General features: G+C 41.4%; 1 protein-coding gene across 4 annotated transcripts in view; it reads right to left on the minus strand.

Annotated features, from left to right (window-relative positions):
- pak5 (p21 protein (Cdc42/Rac)-activated kinase 5) overlaps window positions 1–24,736 on the minus strand; it is a 114,055-nt gene that overhangs the window by 26,457 nt on the left and 62,862 nt on the right. For all 4 annotated transcript variants that reach the window (XM_004542145.5, XM_076873722.1, XM_004542142.6 and 1 more), the window contains 9 exons: window positions 17,279–18,118; window positions 13,162–13,371; window positions 12,767–12,908; window positions 12,291–12,445; window positions 11,182–11,315; window positions 7,297–7,423; window positions 6,699–6,824; window positions 6,441–6,575; window positions 1,747–4,861 (listed from right to left, as the gene is read on the minus strand). In XM_004542145.5, coding sequence (XP_004542202.1) covers window positions 4,706–4,861; window positions 6,441–6,575; window positions 6,699–6,824; window positions 7,297–7,423; window positions 11,182–11,315; window positions 12,291–12,445; window positions 12,767–12,908; window positions 13,162–13,371; window positions 17,279–18,118 — 2,025 coding nt within the window. In that variant the 3' untranslated portion in view covers window positions 1,747–4,705. The remainder of the gene's footprint in view (window positions 1–1,746; window positions 4,862–6,440; window positions 6,576–6,698; window positions 6,825–7,296; window positions 7,424–11,181; window positions 11,316–12,290; window positions 12,446–12,766; window positions 12,909–13,161; window positions 13,372–17,278; window positions 18,119–24,736) is intronic.

Genomic DNA, 24,736 nt, shown 5'->3' on the forward strand with positions numbered 1-24,736 from the left:
ATTTGAAATGTATTGTTTTAACTTACTGAACTTTCAAAGTCAATTTTCACACCACACACACGTGTGTGTGTGTGTGTGTGTATATATATATATATATATATATATATAAATAAATAAATAAAAACACCCAGCACGCCCCTGCGGGCGGTTTATCCTTCAAGCTCGGGTCCTCTACCAGAGGCCTGGGAGCTTGAGGGTCCTGCGCAGTATCTTAGCTGTTCCCAGGACTGCGCTCTTCTGGACCGAGATCTCCGATGTTATTCCCGGGATCTGCTGGAGCCACTCGCCTAGCTTGGGAGTCACCGCACCTAGTGCTCCGATTACCACGGGGACCACCGTTACCTTCACCCTCCACATCCTCTCGAGCTCTTCTCTGAGCCCTTGGTATTTCTCCAGCTTCTCGTGTTCCTTCTTCCTGATACTGCTGTCATTCGGAACCGCTACATCGATCACTACGGCCATCTTCTTCTGTTTGTCTACCACCACTATGTCCGGTTGGTTAGCCACCATATATATATATATATATATATATATATATATATATATATATACCAAAATACAATTATTGTTGTTATCTGTGAATTTATAAATTGTTGGTTTACAAAAATGAAGAAAAAAAATAGTGAAGTATATTAACATTTTTGATGGAGATGCCATTGGTTGAATGGTATACTGGAGTTCAGTGTGCCAGCTCAAATTTGGGTATAAATATGAATTTTGTTTGTTATTTGCCTAATAAATAATATGAAAAGTTTCTGATTAGATTTGGAAAATGTTGTTGTTTTTTTAATGATAGGTTGTCAAATAATTTTGTTAAGCACTGTAGATTTAATTGATAATCAAAGTGATCTTGAGCAATAGCAGGAAGATCTTTCAAAGGTTTTCTTTGGGCTTTTGCTGCTTTTTTAATCCCATTCAGTCCAGTCTTTGTACCTGACTGCTACTGGCAATAGCTTCATTTTCATTCAGTGCAGTAAAAGCATACCTGAATAAAAAACACACACAGTGGAACAATATCAGTCATGGACTGGCCTCTCTAGAGAACTGCACCCTGACATTACTGAAGCAGTGTGGGGTCATCCTGAGAGAACAGAACAAAAGAAACCTGGAGAACTATTGTTAAAGACTGCTGAAGGACAGCAAAAGAAAGCTACCTAAGAACGTTCATTTATGTTTTCATTTCAATATTTCTAATTTTTCAAGGAAAATATAAAGAAGCCAGGTATAGCTCAAGACATCTGTTACATTGTTTTATATTACATTGTTTTACTTATCTTCATGTTAGAATAACTTACTCATTAGAAAAAAGTAAGTTGACACATATTGTAACAAATAGCAATCGAAGCATATACTTTTAATTTAAAAAAAAAATCATAGATTTTTGGATGTATTTATTTATGCATTTATTAAAACATTAACCTTAAATCCCCCGTAGGCCTACAAAGAGGTACCATGATTGTGCGGCTACGTTAAGTGTTAGCATTAGCAACCTGAGCTTAACATACTGTACAAAAGAGCATCACATAGACAGAGAATTTACCCTGTTTAACCTCGAATAAGCTTTTTAAATTCAACCACTACATGACGGGTAACACAAAGCAGGATATCTGTGCTTGTTAACACAGATAGGAATGCTCTACTTTGACATACATATTTTCAATTAGCTGTTGACGCTTCTAAAAAGTTAGCATCCGGCCTTCATTCTGCTACAAAGCTACATGCTAACAACAACTGAGGAAAACTCACCTGTTGCTGAGCTTCACAAACTCTCAAAAAACTGCAGCCACGATCTTCCGCCTGTCTTCTTTTATTCTGGAGGAAATTCCAAGTTTTCCAGTTGGACTTTTACTGTCGAAGGTCGGCAAGCTGCGATTTTCTTCAGCTTTTATTAGCTACAGACAAGTCTCACGCGTGAAAAAGGCCTAAAAAATTCCTTGATTTGGGCATATCCCTTTAGTTTTACTTGTTCGGGCGTCATAAGGAGATGGCATCATAGCTGTTAAAAAGGGTTTAGTTCATATCCAGTCCAGTGAGCAACACCAGGTAACCTGCATGCACTACACCTGAGGCCGTGACCTTATTAACCTACAACAACACTGAATGCAGGGAGGACAGTACATTACAGAAACCAGTGCAAATCTCTGCCTCTCCTTTATGAGCTGCAAAGATAGATACATGTACATTATTGTTTTCAGTATATTATTAAAAAAATTCTAAGTAATGAATCAAAAGATTTTAAATCTTCTAATAATATTTTAAAAAAAACATAACATAAAACAAAAATATCCCAATAAGAGCTGCATGTGTGTGTGTCAATCCTTGAGACCCTACAGCAGCAGGAACTAGCCCAAAGGTGGTCTAACAACTTTGGCAGGCCTGTTATGGTATATAAACACATTTAGATAATCTGTTTTTTATTGCTTCATTACAAATCATTCCATTTAAAGACACAAACTATTTCAAATACCTCCCAAAGGTTGTTTAGAAAACTAACAAACAAACACACACTCACACACAAAAGTTGTGTTTGGAACAGATGAGTGTTTTCCACTAACTCAAACATTGACTCTACAAGCTGGTGTCATCCTCACTGATACTCTCAGTGGCCCCAGTAGCTGTGTTTTTATTTACTAGACCACTGTCGATCTTCCTGTGAGAAAGAAGCTCCATTCTCTGTCCGAGCTAAATCAATATCCCATTATGGTGTTTCAGAGGGAAATGGCTTAGAGGGAAGAGAGAGAAATAACCTAATATATTATGGCAACACTGATCCATGAATGTGTCTTTTTTTGCTTCTGTGTTCGGAGGTGAAATACAGGTGAAATTGTTGGAAATGAGAACCCAAAAACAACAAAGAGAAAATAAACTGTTGATGATTGAAAAGACCTCTTTAGGATATTCTGACAGTGTGCTGTTAAAAAAACAAAAGAAGAAGAGACGACTGCATAATAAGGTGATGAAGGAAAAATCCATGCAACACATCTTGATGTTTTTATGGGTGTTTTTTTTTTTTTAATTGAAACCAGCTTCACTGATAACAAACATGCAATATCACTATACAAGCCAACACCACAGATAAGTGTTTACTCATTCAAATCTTGACTCACTGTCAAGGCTTAGCCAGCAGCGCACGCACAAACACACACACGCACACACACACTTTCAGATGCTGTAGAGATAAACACCTCTCCACCTCTTTTGCTCTTTGACATACGCAGACGCACAGGCTCACGTACACACAGTCATATTTACATATCACAGTGAATGATGGGTAAAAACAGGGAAGGGGATAACACTGTTCTCCTGGTCCAAACTAGAGATGAGAATGGCAGCAAAGCTCCGGTGATAGCGAGTGTGTGTGTCTGACTGACTGAGGTGGGATAAGGAGTGAGATGATGACAGCGAGGATGTGAGCAGAAAACCTTTTATCAGCATCCTAAACTCTGTGCGGTAGGGAGGCGTCTTGGACAGGCGCCTCTTTGGCATTAAGAAAGAAACACAGTGAGACTGCTAATATTAAAAAAAAAAACAAGTCTGCGTGAAGCTAGTTTTTTTTCTTTCCTTTCTCAAATCCACTCAGTCTGTGCTACATTTAAATGCATGATGTTGTTACAGTATCATAAATACAGGGCGTCATGGATTCATAAATACAGCAGGTCTGGGGTATTGCTTGGATGATAAACCGACTGTCTGCCAAATGCGCTCTTAGAAATTGAAGTCAAAACCTAACAAAAAAACCCCAAAAAGAAAAACCAAACAAAAGAAGGCCACACTACCAAAAAAATATACCTTCAGTTCCAATAAATAAATAAATATTTGAAAATGTCATACAAAATTCTGACATTACCCTTTTTTCCCAACATTTAATGGAAGTTCTGTCTACAAATGTAAGATAATAAATATATTTAGTATTTTTTTTAGTAACAGGTTTTAGGTGGGTTTATTTGGGATATCTCTTATATCTTTAAGCAAAAATTGGATTATAAACAGTAGGAAAGATCTCTGCAGAAACTCTATTTAATACCGCTCATATCACAATGGTTACGACACGATAAAATACTGCAAGTTATCAAAACTGTACAGAAAAACTTACAGGTTTCTCTAAAATACATTTTCACTGTTAGTGTGTGACAAGAGATGCGAGAGAGCTCGTCTCTGAGCAGCAGCCTGCGCTCCTTATGATGAACCGACGACGCGGTAAACAGTCGTGACCAGTCAAAAACCCGCTCTCTCTTCACACTGATTGTTCTGCCCTCTGCTGCTCGGGTCTGGAGCAGCACGCTGGTCGCTTTGGGTCCTTCCATGTTGTCACACCCCCTCTGAGAAGCTCTGGATGGCTACAACAAGTCTACATGGCGCTGAAGACTTACAGTCTGGGAAGAAAGAAGACTGCAGCAGGGCGAGGCAGTCTGCTTAGTTTACTGGATGTCTAGAGTTTCCTCTGGCACATTACGCTCTTCTACTCCAGTTCATGGTTTCAATAGTTTTTTTCTTCTTTGCTTTGTCTTGTGTTTTTTAATTTTTTTTATTAATGTATGTCTTAGATATTCCTCTAGCTAATCTACTTCACGGTTACAGGTGTGAAAGTTGGTGGCACACCACCAAGCAGTGGGGTGTTTTGGCTGGGTGAGGGCAGTGCCACCCTGGTAGTGTGTTTATGTGAATGTTTTTAGTGGAGGAGAGGGCTGGGGTTTGAGTCAGCAGGTCAGCGATGGCGGTAGTGTCTCATGAGGGGAACGATACAGGAAGGGGGTCCCGAGAGCTTTAGGAAGGGGTGCTGGAGGAGCTCCTGCGCTGTGGCTCTCTGGGACGGTTCCCTCACCAGCATCAGGTCCAGGAAGGAGCGTAACACGGTTGACACCTGGAGATGTGAGCAAATGTTTGAATTCATCTGCTTAGCTAGGTTTGAGTATAACATAGCCAAAAAAACAGCAGTAAAATTAACACACACACACACACTTTTAGTGACAACACAGATGTCGATCTCTTCATCAACTTTGGGAACATTTAGGTCAGTCACACATGACTTTAGACCAGTCAGCAACCACCGGCAACCTCCAATTGCTAGTGGGAAATGTGTCTTCCCTGATTGGTTGTCGTGTTTTTGCCAGACGTTGCTGTCATCACAAAGAGGCTGTGACACAAAAAAAACAACCTTGTATTTGTTGGTATTCCTGTGGTCTCCTGTTTTTTTTGTGTTCATGGGAACATGAACATTTTAGTAATGTACTTCAATAGGAAACATAGTGTCAGAAGCATGTACGTTTTGTAGAAAACAGCGAGGCATCACCATGGAAACCAAGATATTTTGGTAGCTTCCTGAGCTTCTTTTTGTTTTTAAAAGCTGCTAGATGAATTACATGCATGAATATTATACAAATGAAGCGTAAAAAGAATTGACATGTATGACTCAAACTTGGGTCTCTCGCCTGAAAGGCAACACAACTTACTTGTTCACGACCTTCCAAATGCAGATTATTGAGTTTTTTAATTGGTACACGTGAGTGTCGACTGATATAAAACCGTCTTTAAGGACATTTCGAGGGACAAACAGCAACACGAGTCATTAGATTAAAGCCTGCAACGCACTGTCATGAGAACAGGTTGTACCACTGCAATCAACACCTTTCAAAAAGGGAAACTTTTATTTTAAGGCGAACGCATTTCCAGTTTCGACTGCACTTCTCAAAGTTTCGTCACCACTTGGTGAGGAGCGCTTGCCATGCAAAGCACAAGCAACCACAGCAATCTGCTAGAAACCAAAGCAATGCCAAGGAGGTTTTTGGTGCACTACATCTTTGTGGCTAATTTCACACTAGCAATTGCCAACAATTTCCAGCAACCGCTCACCAAATTCTGTCCCCATTAGAATGAATTGTAATGGCTTTGGTGTTCACTTTACTTTGAATTAGCACTACGATCTACCCAAAATCTTAACAGTTCAGTACTTTGGTTTATGATTAAAACTACTGAAATTCCCATTTTGTTCAGATATGACAACTGCCATATTTCTGGTGTATCCATTATTACATACTCATACATAGACACAGACCAGTCTTAGGTTATGTAATGAGTAATGATACTCACAATAAATGCAATCTGAGTTAGAAAAAACACATTAACATGAACTGAAATTTTGGTCTGTTGCTTACAGCTGTTTGTAGAAGTCTTTCCTCTTAATTTAATTAAATACCCGTAGCTTCATATGAATATTTACAGGATCCATGTGTCTCAAAAATAAAAGAGTTGTAGTACTTTTGTAATATAAGTTCATAAATGTTACCTTGCACTTCTCTGCACCTGAGGTGTGACTGGTGAGCTGTCACACAGAGATGCGTTTTTACAGCTAAACAGTTGACAGCTCTAAGAACATTTTCTTCTGCTGTTGGCAAAAGTCTGATCCGTTTACTTATTGAGAACTCGCCTTCGACTTTTCTTACCTTATGGGACTCCTTTAGCCGTGGGGGCAGGTTGTCTCGTATCCTTCTCATGGCCTGCAGAGGGGGCTCATTGAAGTAAGGGGGCTCTCCATCCACCATCTCAATCACCATAATGCCTAAAGACCAGATGTCCACCTGAACACGCAAAAACATTCAGTCTATTCAGCCAGGACAGTAAACATACATGCATAACATATACAGGGAAATGCTCCTGAACTCCTCAGTAGAATAATGTTATTTCTGTGCATGTGTCCTCACCTCAGTCCCGTAAGGTAATCTTGAGATAACCTCTGGTGCCATCCAGTAGGGTGTGCCCACGAGGGACTTCCTCTTGGGTACCTCTTTGGAAACTTGGGCACAAAAGCCAAAATCTGATAGCTTGATCTGTAAACACACACATATACAGTACATGGTTCCAGTCTCTACTAAGCAGGTTGGTGGGCATACAGAATAGAATATATTAGTTCAGAAGTGCACTGACCTCTTGTGATCAAGAGCTTTGTCAGAAGACACTAATCCCATATATTAGCACTTAATTAAGCTTCAGTTAATCATGTCTTATCAACTCGTTAGGAGGCATTAAGCAGGATTTAATTACTAGGGCACGGCGGTAATGGATGATGATGAGTTTCTGGCATTGGCTGTTGACAAGCGGCAGGACAGGCACCCATGGAGGTCAGTGAGTGTTGAATGACTGTGTGTGTGTGTGTGTGTGTGTGTGTGTGAGACCAGTGAAAAAGAATAGCAGCTTAGGTTATTATTACCTGGGGTTTAGTGGATTACTGTTTAAGCAGTGACTAATTTGATAGCATCCCAAGAGGAGCATGGATGAATAGAAATATGCACGTGCACTTACTCTGCCATCGCTAGTCAGGAGAATGGAGTCGCTCTTAATGTCACGGTGGATGACGCCCTGTGTGTGCAGGTAGGACAGAGCCTTCAACACCGACAGACACACCGTAGCAATCTGCTCCTCGTTCATCCTGTAAGGAGACACACACACACACACGGCCTGTCAGAAATATTTTATTTAATCAGATTAGATTTATTTTCATAGCTAACTGTTTATTTCCACAATTTGTAGTTTATCTTTTAAATAAATGTGCTATCTGTTTTTATCCAGTAAGCTCATTTTTGTCGCCTGTGCTTTCTCCATGTGCTGTGCATTGCGAGAAAACATTTATTCATAAATAAAACTGACTTTTATTCTTTGAGCTACAAAAATGACTGGCTTTAAGACTTGAGAGTCATCCTATAGAGGATATGGAGTAGAAATCCAGTTTGAAAATATCCCACTGTGGCCTGCAGCGTTTCTAGCTACGAGCAGGCAGGAGGGTCCCATATGGAGAGAGGGGGCGATGCTGCGCGTCTCACTGAGTTCATGTAGAAACTCACAGCTCCACTGAACATTAACGTCTCTAGACCCAGCTGGCCGGGCTGTGCTGTGTGCTTATTTGTGTGCGCTCTAATCTGCAATCATACAATACATGTGCACAAAGAAGCGCGCTTGTTTTAAACCCCAAACTAAGGATACAGATGGATGCAGATGCACATATACTGTATATGCATTGCAGTATGATGTTACATGCTTGCAACCCTTCTGCACACTTCTCTTTATCATACAGTGTAACGTTCCCGCTATTGGGGCACTTACTTGCAAACTTACATTATGAGAAACAACCCTTTGGGCTACACATACGCTCATAATATTAAACATATATAATCACACTCTACAGATTGCAGCATATTTTATTGTTACACATGTATGCTTTTACAATCACAAGAGATAAATGAGCTTTCTGCTAATGGAAAAACAACCGGCTAACTCGGAGTGAATGGGATGGAGACGCGTACGTGAAAATGAATCACCTCTTACCGCCTCTCCACTTACACCCCCCCCCCCCCCCCCCCCGAAAAAAATCCCACGCTCCCATACACACACAAACAAATGAGCTCTCTCACACACACACACACACACACACACACACACACACACACACACACACACACACACACACACACACACTCATGGAGGCAGGATCAGTGAAATAGAAAATTGTTTCACAAAGTGAAAAACAACTTTAATGAGCCTGTAAAGGTTGTCAAAGGGAGGAGAATTACACATGCACCTACACACAGACAAAAGGTGCACACACAAACACTAAGGCATTCATACTCACACACACACAGCTGCACACACAAACCCATATGCTTTTGCATTTACACTAGATAAAAATCCCCTCGAAGTGCAGATCATTACCCAACTTTAAAAGTATAATTGAAATCTGAACGTGACTGAAATAGTTCTGCAGACCCCCCATTCTCCTCCCACTGCAGACTTGCCTGTGTGAGTTAGAATTGAGCGCGCATGTGTCCATAAATCTCAGAGCGTGTGTGCGTTTGTGTGTTTGCTGCCAGCAAGCTGATGAGGCTTGCACAACGCGAGGCAGGCAGCAGTTATTTCCACAACAAAAAGCCTAACAGAAATAGCAGCAGGCTTTCACCTGGACAAATATGGCAGAAATTACTGATGAAGAAAATACACCGCTCAAGCCCTTCTGCGGTATTTTCTCACTGATTTTATTTTATGCCTGCATACTAATCAATCTACATTTTATAAGGACATCTATTAAGTTTTATTCCAAACTTTTTCTGATAATATTAATAAAAGGTAAAAAAAAAAAAAAAAAAAGCAACTGACCCTACAGGGTGAATGTATGTGAGTCTTTATCAAAAAGAGAAATTCTGTTTAAAATCCACTTTTATGAGCTTTCCGTGAGTACCTTTAAAAGCACTCGTTGTGAAACTTTCTCTCATGCATGCACCGAGCACACAAACGAGCAAACATCTGTGTGGGAGACTGTTCAAAATACTTCACAGCAGCAGCGGTGCTCAGCCTCGCCAAAGCGTGTTATTAGCATCCGACACCGCGCAGCGCTAATGCTGACACTCCGCGCAAATGACTGTAATTAAACACCAAGCACAAAGTAAGCTTAAAACAATGAGGCAGCAGCTTAGAAACGCAACTCAGTAACACAGAAACCATTTGGAAAAGTTGGAGAACGATAATCCTGAAACTATCGGAGCATCGTATCGTCTCAGCCGGTCCTTCCTCTGCGCCTTGCAAAATTATTCACCTGTTCGTGTCAGCTGCAACAAATAAAATAAAAAAAATTGAATTTCGACTGCGCACCAGTGCTTGCTAAGTTATATTAAAATCCATTTGATGTCAGCAACATCATCTGAACAACACGCCCTTTAAAAGGTGACATAAACCTTTTTCCCTCCCATGTGGATTCTCTCTCCGTCAATCTCACCAGTCAAAACGAACACAAATGACACACACAAAGCTGTGGCCTGATTTCTTCTTTTATATAAAAGTATTACATAATGCTTCAAAATCTGATACTTTAACTCTTTCAGACAGTCTGAAAACAGCCATTGAACTGAAAAATAAAATAATTAAAAATAAAGATGATTTCACATTTTTGAATGACGCTAGTTTTCTTGGATGAGAGGATGGACATCATATAAAAAACAGGTAAACTTGGCTCTGTTAGAAGGGAGCAAAGTCTGTCTATAAGGTCCTTTGAAACTTAGGTAACAATAGAGAAGGAAGCTGATTGTCTCTGCAGTGTTTTTATTTATTTTACACATCTGCAGAACATGCATTTTCTTACTAAGCAATTATATGGTTCCACCACATCCCAGAGGTGCTCTGTTTGACAAGGCGCTTGCTTGAAGTAGGACTCAATAGATTTTTTTTTCAACCAATTTCTGTAAAATGTAGAGATGTTTGTGTGTGAACCAGTAAATCACAAGTTTCTGGTTGTTGTTGTCAGCCCATCTGACAACAACTGTGCGAAACCACGTGTACATGCCTAAATGCATCGAGTTGCTGATTAGATATTTGCATTAATGACCAGCTGAACAATGTGTAAATAAATATGCTGCACTTTATGTTTCATTTAGTATGCAGGGTGTATCAAAACGAATCATCCAATTTCAAAAAGCTAGATTTTTTAAAGTAATAGACATAAAAACTTACGGGACATTTTAAAATACATGGCTGAAGATAAACTTTTACATATACAACTCACAATGTTCAAAAGTTAAATGTGTCCTTCTCTGGTCGCATCTCCATATGATAGTCAAACTCATCTCACACATTATTGAGAGCATGTCTGGAGTCACTGCAGCCGCCAGCAGCCATGTGAAACTCGTGAATCCGTTCTTTCTTATAATACGTGTTCTGATCTTTACCAGTGAACGATACTGTGAAATCAGATGATTCCTTTTGATAGACTCTGTATTAGCAGCTTGTATTCCTGCTTCAATGCCAAGGTCTCTCTTCCTAAGTAGAGTATGGTGTCAATGAGCCTTCATGGTAAAATAAAGGTTTAAAAAGCCTGTGTTCGACTGGACAATAACTTTAAACGAGATGTAACACGTTAATTTTTACCTGGTTCTTGCAATGCTGAATCCGTGATTCATTTTTAGGGAATATCTTACTAATCACTTAAAAGTTAAAACATGCCTCAGGACCTTTACATGCTGCTCACCTGGTTGTTGAGTTTGACGTCTATTAACTACTTGAGCAAAATAATTATCCTGTTTTTCAAAATGTCCTTTTATAATTTATATTTTATAATTTTATAACCCTAACAACAGCTTACATCCTCCAAGCTCCGCATCACACAGCTTGATGGTTTACCTCAGCATTTGTGCATTGAGCAGTTACCTGGTGTGAGTCACAATGTCAGTGAGTGCCCCTCCCTCCAGGAACTCCATGACGACCCAAAGCTCGTCTCCCACCAGGTAACTGTTGTACATGTCCACAACATTTTCATGATGGTAGTCCCTCATGATCACCACCTAAAACACAGACAGAGAAATATATATGTATGTATCGTTACTAATGACACTGTAGTACACTGGCTCTGTCACTGTTATTATGCTGCTATACTTTGTTACTACACTGTTAATATGAAATAAAAATCATGCTTTGAGCCTCAAAAAGGTTTCTCTCTGAAATTCCTCAATTCAATACCATATTTAAGAATGTATGCTAAAATATGCTACAAAAAATTATCTACAATTGCAGTGGTTTATTGAATCTATTCATGTAATTTCATTTTTTCAATATTAATTCAACTTCCCCTTTGTCTAATATGAACATGTTCTGGAGGCTTAATCATAAAAGGATTACATTCAAATTAATAGGATTACACGAAACAAATTACTTTCCCGCTGAACACCCGCTGCTCCACAACTCGCACTCATGCTTACATACATGCATTCTCTCTCCCACTCATGCACACTAAACAGAGACCAAAATACAAAAGAATCAGGGCAGAAATGCAATCCGAGCGTCGCTCAGTTCACATTTAAATACATTAGACTTTTTTTTTCCTGGGCAAATGAAATGCAGCTCATTTTTTAGCTTGTCAGGACATCATGAATGTGAGCAGTCACGAATACATTTCTTGCTTAAGGTTTTCGGCGTAAACACGTCTTCAGTTTAGTCAATAAATGTCATTACAGATGCAAAAAAAAATGTGTTAGTGGTTTAATTGCTGTGGATGGATGTTAGGGAAATAAGGGCAAACTGAACTCTTGCTGTTTGTTTCATTAATTAGCATAAAGTGGCATTTTTATTATGCTAATTAAAACAGTTTCACGACTGTCGCTTGCTTAGGCTATCAACAATCTGTGACAAATGTTAGTTCTGTGGTCATTATGGCCCCAATCTAAATCCACCTGATTAATTCACTCAAACATATGACATCAGAACTATTTGGGTTATAGTATGAGCTAAGGACAGTTTCTCAGGTAATCGTTGTTTGATACCTCGTTAAAAAGCAGCTCTCTTCTCTGCTGTTTTCTGAGGTCCATCTTCTTCACTGCCACCTGCTTTCCGCTGTGCTTCTCGGTGGCGATGCAAACAATACCTGTGGATCCCTCGCCAATCTTAATAAAGCTGTCCAGGTATTCCCGAGGGTCGCCTGGAGGAGAACACAAACATCGTGCCTCATTTTAATGCAACATCAGACACAAAGAAAGATATAAATGTAAAAAAAACATCTAGAAGTTGCAGTTGCATGCCTCTGCTAGATACTCAAGCTGCAGTTTATTCACGCCATTACAGACTCTAAATACTGCTATATGAAACTCTGAATGTTAGACAGGAAACACTTGGATGTAGAAAAACAACAAGTTGCATGAATGTATGTGTATTTGGGTAAAGTGTCCATTCCGTCCATTTATCAAGTTGTCACATGCTTGCGTGTCATTTCAATGTTCCTTGAATTTCAAGTGTGCGTTACCAGGGTTGACCACCAGCTGAAGTGCTGCTCTGAACTGCTCATGGGAAACTCTGGAGGGCTGCGTGTCAGAGCTTGACCCCCAGGAAGGAGGCGGATAAGCCCCTGGGGGGACGTAAGGTGACGAAGGCTGTGAGTAGGCCCCCTGGATGAAAAAGTTATAAAAAAAAAGACAGAAATAACATGGCTTATATACCTAATGATTTTATTTTCTAAAGAATCAATTTGGGAAAGAGCTACTTTAGTTAGAGATTTAAGATGGTTACAGTTAAAAACCTGGAGGAAGTGTTGATCTCAGCTAACTTACCAAAGTCACAGAGTATAATCTGCAATCTGTAGCAAACTGAATCATCACTATGATGCAGTTTTTATATGTGAAGTTAGCGAACATACTGTACCTGCGGGGTATATGGTGGACTGGGCTGGGAGGGAGGATGATGGTAAGGAGAGGGTTTGTAATGGTGAAAGATCGGGGGGTACGGCAGGTGCACCGAGGGGTAGCCAGGCGGCTTCGTGTGGCTCTGAGGTAGCTTAAGAGGCCCTCGGGGGTACGTGTCACCACCTGCGACCTGGGGACTGTCATCGCGTGATGGACGCTCATAGTCGCCCTGGAAAAGCGAGGAAAATTACATATAAGTCTAGTGTTACGCAGGTGTCAGCATTTTACTGCAGTGAATACTGAAGAATTTTACTGTTAAACGTCAGCCTGTACATCCACGGTCATACACTACACCTGCAGGCACATTACTCCCGGACAGACCTAACGGAGAACATTTAGTGCACAGGACAGGGACCATACCTTATCCTTACCACCCCACCCCCCTCTAAAATGCTTCACAGCTACTCCATTCATCAACCAAGAGCCTGCAGTGGACTCAGATCTGGGACACAGCTCTTCCTTAAGATTGTCCTTCAAAGTAGTATTGCAGCGTACACATGGGTATTAGTGAGAATGCAGTAGTGCTTACATGACTCAGCTTTCATTACATGACTCACAATTGGCTACAAATACGCACACTTGGAGTGGTTTCATAACCTAATAGCTTCGTCATCGTATTATGTCACATGGATCCTGTCATTTTAAGGAAAACTGGCCACAGGTCATTAACAATAGGACGTAAGTAGAGACAGGCTGATACTGTACAGCTGTCAGTGGCATATCTACGTGACAAAAGTCTGTCATTTAAACCCCAGGAGAGGGATTAAAGTGCTACAGCAAACATCAACACTACCCAGAGTGATCTAAAGTGGATTACAGCAAAGAAAAAACAAAAATTAACTTAGAAGATGAATCTGCTTTCACCCTGCAGAGACTAAACTAAATCACCTTTGCCACACCTCTCTAAAATGATCTCCAGCCAGCCTGATTTTTCCCCTCAAGAGACTCCGACTATAATAAATAAAACTCTCTTTCCTCCTTTCTTTTATTTGTCACGCTCTCTGCGCCTAATCGCTATTTCTCTTTCTTTCACAAAGAGACACACACACACGTACACAGACTGAAACCCACAAGCACAGACAGGGTAGGAGGAGGAGCCCTGATGTGTTGGGATGGTGTATAATTACATGGTGTGAACTCTTTTAATCAATCACTCTGAGGCAGGTGCGGGGGTGGCTGCTGGGAGGCCCCCGTCTCGTGCCCCTCTATCGTTGGCCAGCAAGCGCTCGCTGGCTGTCAGCCAGGGGTCTCCTGATCCATGTTGGTTAAACGCGCATTAATCTGAGTTTGGCAGGGTAATCAACAACCTAACTCAACTGTGAAATTGAATTCCGCGGTGGAACATCGTTCGGCCAGTTTTATGCTAAGGCTGCAGAAAGGGAAAGTGCCGCAACATCAATTTGTCACTGAGAGCTGCGGCACTGAGCTCACACTCGCTACAAAACAGTGAGGAAGAGAGAGAGAGAGACGGCGGCAGAGAGAAAGGAAGCGTGCGTGTGTGTGTGTGTGCGTTTGCATCTTTGTGTGTGGCCAAGTTTCTGTGCTGTCTACTATTACATCCCCAACGTCTTCCAACAACGGCAGGGAAAAAGAAGGATTTACTTCAGCGGTGTGAGTGGGCTGAACCAGGAAAAGAGAAGAAAAGGCAGAGAGTGAGCAAAGAGAGAGGGAGGTGGGTTTGTTCCAAGGTCCGTGAGCCAAGAAGAATAGTGATTCTTCAGCTGCCAGATGACTCCTTGTTTTGTTGTTTCCTTTTTTTAAACCACTGCTGTGAAAATCAAACAAGAAATATTAAAAACACCATCACATTAAGTCCAATTATAGTCACGCCTTTGAGATATGAAAGAGTAAGTTTGTAAATGCTCAAACATATTCTTTCATGTATAATTTGGCTAAATTGGCTTTCGACTCTTTACTTATTCTACTTTTTTTTTTTTAAATAGAAAAGCAAGCGCGCCTCTTTAAGCGTGACAACTCAAACAGCAGCAGAAATGTGAAACAAACAACATGAAAGAAAAATGACCTTCTCCTGCATCGCCTTCCTGCTGCTCTTGCATTCTCCGTGGCTGCTTTTTCTTCGAGTGGCTATTTACCGAGACACGCGGGTTAAATGGTTTTTCATCAAGGCACCCTGGGATCTACATCAGCAAACCCGGTTTCCCCTCTCGGCTCGCTGTGTGTGAAGGGAGGCATGGTGCAGAACTGTGATAGCGGCACTCGCGGGTTTAATGATGCTCGGAGAGCTTTGGAAGAATGATGTAAAAGGTGTTGTGTGAAAAGTCTGACCCCACCTTTTGCCCTCTGCTATATTTCCTGATCTATTATCTTCCACCGCAGCACACGGAGTTCTTTGCACTGAGAATTCTGGTGTAAAAAAACTACGAGTAACCGAAAGCATATGGTTACATTACACAGCCACTAACGCGTGGACGGTTCGTTTGTTCTTGTCAGTGGAGTTTCTGTGCAGAGGAATCTCTTGGGCGTCTCTCCCACTGCTCCACTGGAGCACGACACGGGCTGCACAAGAGCCGGCATACTTACAGTGCAGCTGTTCCCAAATACAATATACAATCTACTGAGTGACACTGCTGGGGGATTTTACCAACAATCACATAGGTTCCTTTAAATTCATGTTTTTTTTCTAACTTTTACAAACGTGCAAAAACCTGCCTTCTGTGTGTTTTGTTTGTGAGATGTTTTCAGTTAAAAATCTGTAATACAGTCATATAAAAAGCATTTCCATGTCACAAAAACAAAAAAAAAATATTTCTGGGCATCCTTAACATCAAAGCCCATCTATGCGTTCCACAAAAAAGTAAGGAAATTAGTGTTTGATTGATTATTTCTTTGTTGTAACAATGTTTCATGGTAATAAATCTTATACTGTTGAAAAGCCTGTTTAGTTACCTTTAAATGGTGCCGCATTTGTAAGGAAAATGCATTTGTGGGTTGAGCAGCAGAGTTGAGCATGTGGCTTGTGCCCATAAAAAACTTGACAAATCTTCTCGTGCAAATTCCAAACAGCTTATTGACTCTTATTTGATGTCAATAGAGAAGAAATAATTGAGGAAAGGTGTTGCCACAGCAACGTCCCCGTTCAACATCCATTAACCTTCTTCGTGATCTTCCTCTTTTCCTTCTGAAAAGTCTAATATCCTCCTCTCCTCATGTCCAAACCATCTCAGCCTTGCTGCTTTAACTTTGTCCCCAAACTGCTCAACCTGAGCTGTCCCTCTGATGTACTCATTTCTAATCTCTAAAGCAGGGGTGTCAAACTCCAGGCCTGTCCTGCAGGTTTTAGATCTCACCCAGGGTCAACACACCTGAAACAAATGATTAGTTCATTACCAGGCCTCTGGAGAACTTCAAGACATGTTGAGGAGGTCATTTAGCGATTTAAATCAGCTGTGTTGGATCAAGGACACATCTAAAACCTGCAGGACACCGGCCCTCGAGGCCTGGAGTTCGACACCTGTGCTCTAAAGCTTTGCTATTAGATATTTAATTTCTGCTGAGTTCATCTTGACCACCGTTATGCATATTTGCATTTGTAATTCTCTTAGCCTTTTAATAATTGCAATGATAGTATATTTTTATACCTTTGTGCCAATTATGTTTCTGTTAAAACGCTATATTTAGCAGTGATTGCAGTTTGTGTGGTGCAAAGCTTCAGTATAAATTTGAACCCCAAGAACACTTGCTCCTATTTATTAATTTGTGTAAGTCAGAGCTTTTTGGTCAGTGGTCAGTCTGAGCATTAATTGAACTGTGTATAGAGCTAGTGGACACGCCAGAGGTGCAATTCTTTATGTGACATCACCTTCCTCCTTCAGAGAAGAGTAGATTAAAGCTGAAACCATCTATCAGGCAGGAAGAGCAGAAAAAGAAAACTGATGGTTGAGGATCAGAGAGAACTCGAAACACTGAAGAAGAAAATAATGTGAAAAGGTGACTGGGAGGTTAAAGTATGTGTCACATGAGTGTACATGTATAAAATTCTCTCTGATACGTTCATACAGACTTGTTGGGAGGATATAGTGTGTTGAAACATGGCATTTCCATTTTGCTTTAGTTACCTTGGTTAAAGTCTGTGAGTTGGCGAGACTCTCCGAAAGGCGAGGGTAGGTGTAGGAGCTGTACGGGTGGGCCTGTGGCGGGCTCCTGAAAGTCCCACTGGCGGCATAGGGGACATTTGGCTCCTGCAGCCCAGAGCCTGACCGAGATCGCTGCCTGATGGCAGGCGTGGGGCTGGTCTGGGTCACGTAGGAACTCTTGGGTCGCTTCTCATATTCGTCCCTCATGCCGCCGTAACTCCACTCACTGTCGGGGTAGTTAATCTGCTCGCTGTGTAGCGATGCACGAGACGGTGTGCCAACTGATGTGTCCCGGTAGTCCTGGCTGGATGAACCCCCCACCGATGCCCGGTAGTAGCCGCTGGAACCTACTCCGCTACCCACCGTAGAGGCCACCTCATCCGCCGACCGCCCTTTGCTCTCCAGATAGGTGTGATAGTCAGGTGGAAGTTTGCCATAGTCTGATTTCTGAGGCATGGCATCAGGGTAAAAGGGGCTGCGTATGGGGTGTGAGTGGCCATTCTGCTTGGTGAATCGATAGTGCCTGCCAAGTGCCCAATCCCCATCTATGGAGAAGCTTGGCTTGCCGGGGTCCAGAGAAAAGTCCCTGCTGGACGTGTCCAGGTCACACGAGTAGCGGGAGTAGTAGTGGTTGAATCCGTTCTCCTCTGGAGCAGTGAGGTGGCCACTGCCCGAGGGTTTGGAGATGCCTCCAGCCTGATGGGGGCCTGGCGGGCTCTCTTTACGCAGGGAGTTGGAACGTGTTACCGAAATGTTGTCGAACTCCTCCAGCAGGCCGTTAATGGATGCATCTTTGGGTGGCCGGTTCCCTCGAACAATGGTCTACAAGCAAAGCAAACACATGAAACTTAGCATAGAGGAGACTTGTGCGTCTGAGAGTTTGATGGCGATAACCCTGATACTTTGGCTTGCAGTACATTCACTTTCAGCTTCATCATTCATGTCTGAAAACTGAATGAGATGAATTGAAATTCCTGCATCATCAACTTCAGTTAACTTCAAACATTTTCAGGCAAGAGTTTCAATTCATGTGTATCAGGGCTTTGCAACAAGTATGAAATTAATCATCACTTGCATTAAATGAACGTCGGTATTTGGATTTTAGAGAACAGCAGGCACTGATCTACACAATCACGAGTTGTTGTGAGCTGGGATTGAGCTAAAAATGCATGAAGATAAAAGTCGGGATACCTCAGATGGTAAAAGGCAACCAGCGTTGGATCGAGGGAGCTAATTCCTACCCCGTTTCCCTCGCAACACATCAGCTTCAATTTCAGTGGGATGATCAGGATGCATTAATAGTCGTGAGGTTTGGTTTAGCACACCAACACACGATTACACACGCACGCAAACCAAAAGGAGCAAGGAGGACGGGGGAAAGAGAGAATGAACACGCAGGCTCGCATCTGCTTCAAAGCAGAGGCAGCTTAAACATCAGGGAGGCCGCTTATCCCCTCCTACCTTGTGTTAAACCCTTTACAAGGCTGTGTCGTGAGTCATGGGCAACACGTGCTGCAGCGGGACTACAATCTGTGAGCGCGCACGGTGCGTGTGCATGTTTGTACAGTGTCGTGAGAGTGATGGGAAAATCCACACACATCTTTTTTATCTACCAGCCTCTCCACCACTTGAAACATAGAGGAAACAGTGCGCTGGAACAAAAAGAAACATGATGCATGAGTAGCGCTGAGAGGAGGCTGAGCTGAGGAGATTATGTGAATATTCAGCTCTTACATAATTTATTTTGGAGCCATTTGTGATGATCAAACAAATCTACCGACTGTGTTTCCTGGCATTACGGCCTCCATCTGGTAAAACTAGTCTTTTAGCTGTTTAGTAAGTCATAAGATTCAAAGGGACAGATGTTTGGTTCCCACTGGGGCAGTGGCACGAAGCGCAACGATAACTTCAACAAACAATAAAATATTTGACATATTTTGCTGTGAAAACTTTGCTGATTGCTTCAAAGTGAGGCAGATTTAAACGCATCGAAATTTGGATCATTTGTTTCTAGTGTTACTAAAAATTTAAAATGTACTTAAATTAATTAAAACACATTAAAAAAGACATTCAATGTAATTTGTCCCCAGTAAAGCTGCTGTTAGTACTGTGCAGTTGGACTCCTTACATTTTCAGTACAAGAGGGAACAGCTTTATAAAAGATTTAACTACAACCAGAGATGCAGCAGAGGGACATTTTGGCCTCAAACTCAAACACACACACGCACACACACACGCGCTTCCACAACGGCGTCTTTCTTGCCACAGGAAAGTCTGATGGCAAAAACAAAATAGTGACTAACTAAATACACACAAACGCCACCCCCATCTATATATATTCCAATGACGTGCAGTATTTTTATACTAGTCATTTAAGTGCAATATGGAAATTACCGTTCCTTATACTTGAACTAATATTATAATTCTTACTGTATTTTAGTACATTGTTTTATATTTGTTTTGTGTGACCGCTTTGACTCTAAGCTCTACATAAGATTTCCTATGTACCCAGACCCCGTGTATGTATGCAACTAGCAAATAAAGCTATTATTATAGGTATTATTATAATGCAAAACATCCATTCTTCATCCAATTCAGCGTCATTGTCAGGCTGGAGCTTGTCCCAGCTCTTATTGGGGAGAGGTACAGGTTGCTAATCTATCGCAGAGCTTGCACAACCATTCACATTCACATCAGTGGACAATTTTGTACCACCAGGTAACCTAACATGCATGCCTTTGGACTATGAGAGGAAGCTGGAGAGAACCCATGCAAGCATAGGGAGGACATGCAAACTCCACACAGGAAGGCTGATGTAAAACAAACCAAAGACCTGGCAACCTGGTTTTTGTGTTTTTATTGTAAAACCTGTGCTGATCTTTCTAAATCTTGCCTCTGACATATACACATCATACAATAATAATAAAAATGGCTAAAACTAAACACTGAAACTAATAAAACACGAAGCATTTTCAAATACACAAACTAAAAACCACTCTGGAAAGTAACTGAAACTAAACTGAATTAAAAGCAAAATAAAAACTAATTAGAAAACATAAAACTACAACAACTCTGCTATAAAAACGAGTTGCTATTAACCAGTTGAAGCTCATGTCTATCAAGGCGATTATCACCATTTAAACACCTAAAACAGAGCACATACAAAATATCAACCTCTTTGAAATCCCAGACATATAACTCAAGATTAGAGAACAGAAAAATAAGATGGCGATTTGTGTACGACATTATTTTGGCGTGTCGTTATTAGACGTTTCCCCTGTCTGCAGATGTCTGTTGCGCCCCACTCTGAGACCCGACAGTGTCACATCGCCATCGTTCTCAGACCCTCAGACAGTGCTCACGCCCTGCTGTCTGTCACCCAACTGCCATGCTTGTCTCTGCTGTGATTCCTTCATGTCACATGTGCTGAGGCAGAGTCTCGGAAAAAAATCCTGGGATAATCACCGACTGTCAGCAACATTGTGCCGGCGCAGGGATCTTCCACGTCTTTGCTCAGCTACCTGCAAAGTGTCACTGCAAACGCACTCTCCTCCTCTCCTCCCATTCATCTGCGGGAATCTAAAGTAGCAAGGTAGCTACAGTTAATATCATCCCACCTTAACGCTGATGGCTTTATAACCAGGGTTGCAAGCAAAAAGGTATGACAGAGCAAAAAAACTAAAGATATTTTAGCTGTTTGTGGTAACGACAATGACAAAACACACTGACGGTTTGTACTCTCTCTGAAGGGCCAGACAGGAAAGCTCTCTTCACAAACCTTTACCTCTCACTGTGGCTGGTTTTCCACACATCATCTCTCCTTTCCATTTTGTTACTTGCTACACCTCCCTCTTTCTCTGTAACACTCCAGTTGTTCTCCTCTGCTTGAAAGCTATAGGCTGTTTGGTGCCTTGAACTGGAACCCAAGGTGAAACGGCCTATAAAAGCAGTCAGTAAAATCTAGCTGAAAGGTTGGAGCTGCAGCAGGGACGGCCTTTTAAACAGGTCGCTGAATGTGAATCTATGACGCCGGGTCTGCTCTGCGTGTCGGTGAGCTGGATTTTCCTAAATAAAGCGGTTGCATCATTAAAACCGGACAACAAAACCGCTACCCGGCAATTGCCGTCACGCTCATTAGAGTTATTCTCACACTTCCTCTAAACTGTGTTAAGAAGTCGTGGTGGAACAGGGCGTGCCAAAATCTAAAATGAGGCAGTCGCATCATGTTATGCAGCGTGGACGTCAGCGATTCAGAACTAATTCAATTGGGACGCGACAGTAAGGGGATGTCAGCTGATATCACAAAACATCAGCATTTCAATTTGCTTCGTAATCACTAAGACTGTGTCAAAGAGCGCGGCAGTTACAGGGGATGGACGGAGTCGGAGAGAAAAGGAGGCAAGTGGAATCGAGGAGGTGACGGGGGCCGGGGGGTGTTGCAGAAGGGAGAGGGAGACAAGGTTAATTGTGTGCCAAATCACTGTCAAACGGTCGGCATCAGGCCTGGAAATCTTCCCATTAATTTGAATTAGGGGCTTCCATAACCCCCTTCTTCAGTCAGTCCTCCTCTCCCCTCTTCTCCCCCTGTCCTCACAGCTCTGTGAGCCTTGTGCGCCGGTCGTGTTCCGCGGCGGCTGTGACAGCAGCCATATTTCACCGGCGTGCGGCGTTGGCCTGTCCTTTAGTGATAAGCTGTAATAGATACTCGCCACGGCCTGTTCAAGGTAAGCACAGGAGAGAGCGGAGGGGAAAGCGAGGAGACGAGGGGAAATAAAATTAAAGGAAATGAAAAGGAAAGGAGATCGAATTTAAAACGATACAGTGGGAATGAGAAGATGGGGAAGTGTGCAGAAGAAACGGGAAACACGTGGGGGGCGGGAGTGGCTGAATAACAAACTATGCAAAGATGCAGGGAAGAACTGAACAACAGAAGGAAAGACAGGGGGAAGAATTACGGAGAAGGAAGGATGGAGAAGAGATGAGGGAAGGGAGGGAGAAAGGGAGTCATGAAAAATTAGCCTCATTGGGAGATAAGGGGGGGATTAACCTTGCTGGTAATGAAGGGAGGGTGTGATGGGAGGATGGAGGGAGGAAGAGAGGGAGAGATAATTAATGAGCTTGCCCTTCCCGTGACTCCTAGCTAGAACCCTGGTTTGGAAGTTGCGCTTCACTGGCCAGCCGAGTCCCGGGACAACCGAGAGTCCGAAGAAGGAGCAGCGGCTCTGTGCCTCTGTTTCCTCTGCACTGCTGTTTTATTTCTGGCTTTTAAAAATGCTGCATAACCAGATAAGTTAAGCTGTTAAGTAACTAATCAGTTAAGGTAAAGCTCCTGTTTTTTGGACTATTCACACTGGTATGCTCAATTAAATTTTACTTTGGCACTGGAAAGGAGATTTTGTTATTTGTGACAAGGCATGCTGAAAAACAAAAAACAAGACCACAAAAGTTCTATCGAGTAAAGCTGTGTACACACCAATCACACCAATACAGGAAAAAAACGAAGCCACCCCTCTTTCTTTAGATTTAGCAAGGAAAATGGGAAATAGGTGCAAACATGTGCAAACATCAGGGAAAAACTGAGTTTGTACAATTTTAACTTGAAAGTCAATATTTGGTGTGACCACCTTTATTCTTCAACACAGCTGAACTCTCTTAGGCAGCTTTCTTGTCATTTCTTTAAGTAGTCTTCAGGAATAGTTCTCCAGGCATTTAAACCTCTTGTTTGGATGTTGGCTGACTTTTGTTCTGTTCTGCCAAAATGATCCCACACTGCTTCAATAATGTTGAGCTCTGGGCAGGCCAATCCATGACTGTTAGCGCTCCATTCTGTAGTTTTCTATCTATTTTACTGTATTGGTAGTGTGTTTGGGATCACTGTCATGCTGAAAAACGAGGACACTGCCAATACGATGCTTTACATCATAGTAAATCAAAGTCTGACGGCGCTTTTCTGCATTCATAATTCTGTAAATTTTGCAAAAATAATATTTTGTGTCTGTCAAACTGTGTTATTTTTGGCATTTTTCCACACATTCAGCAAAAGAAATGGGAACAAATAATGCATTTTTCAACACGCTTCTAGTAACAAAGTGCCTAAAAATACAATGTAAAAGTGCTTCTTTGCCAAATTGTTAGTTATGTGTATGTGGGTCATTAGGTGCCTTTATTTTGCTACCACGATTTGGGTCAGTGTTTGTGTTTTTAAAAAAAAAATTTTTTATTGAGAGAGAGGAATATACATTGGTCGTTTACAATTACAATACAATTTGTTCCCCTCACATATTTGTTTTGTTTTTTTCATACACGAACAGATACAATAGTACACACACAGACACAAATGCTTAAAAAAATAAAAAACAAAAAAACCCAACAATAAAAACTCCCAAACAAACAAACGAACAAAAAACACCCAAAACAATAGACAACAACAAAAAGGGGAGGGGTGATAATATTAATCAGCTAGTAAAATGTTTAACGACTTGCAATAATTTTCAAAAGGGCCCCAGATTCGATCAAATTCTCCATATTTGGCCTTTATTTAGGTCAGTGTTAAATGTCAAATAAAGAAGATAAGGTACAAGGACTGAACTGAAAATGAGTAGAAAGACTTTGAAAGCTCTTTAGAAAACCTGGAGAACTATTGCTCCATTTTACTTAAAAAATTACAAGAAAATCTGGCTCCTTCAAAGCAAACTATAAAGAAATGAATGGTGGCTCAAGACGTTTTCACCAAAGTAGTTTGTAAAAACTGTTATATAGCTTCCCATTTGGATGTCCAAGGCCTGTTCTGAACCCTCGCATCACCATGGTGGTGTTTTGGAATGCATATGTCAGCATCTTGTCATTAAAACCTAAATTGTACCTGTTTCATTTACTATAAATTGGATCATAATTTATAAAATAAACATCAGTTTATATTAACTAAGGCTGAAAGTAGTGAGCGAGGCCGTGCATTCAGGGACTAAGGTAATAAAATCAAGTGAGTCTTGTTTTTCACACAATTCGCCCTCTACTGACCAGTATAGAGAATACACTTCCGCATCTGCATCACTTTTAATACTCGAAAGATTTGTCCATCCTTGATGCACAGTCTGTTTTTAGAGATCAGCCACTTTGTCACAGTTTTAACCATATGTAGATTTTTTTATTAAGACAGTAAAAACATTATGACTGATTAATATATAAATACAGAAAATCTTAAATTCCAACCCACTGTGTCAAAATGCGTTTTTTAAACAGGTTTTACCCAAATGCTTTCAAAAAACTTCAAAAAAACCATAGCCACTTGGTGATGTGCATACATTTGGATCTTGCATCTTTCAGTCCAATAAAGTTTAGAAGCTACATTTCAGTGTGTGAAAACGCTCATGAAAGCTCATCACCTATTACACCCTCATGAAAAGCATGCACACGCTGCAGCAGCTTCGCCTACTCAGCACA

This window comes from Maylandia zebra, linkage group LG15, assembly GCF_041146795.1.
Source record: "Maylandia zebra isolate NMK-2024a linkage group LG15, Mzebra_GT3a, whole genome shotgun sequence".
Lineage (NCBI taxonomy): Eukaryota > Metazoa > Chordata > Actinopteri > Cichliformes > Cichlidae > Maylandia > Maylandia zebra.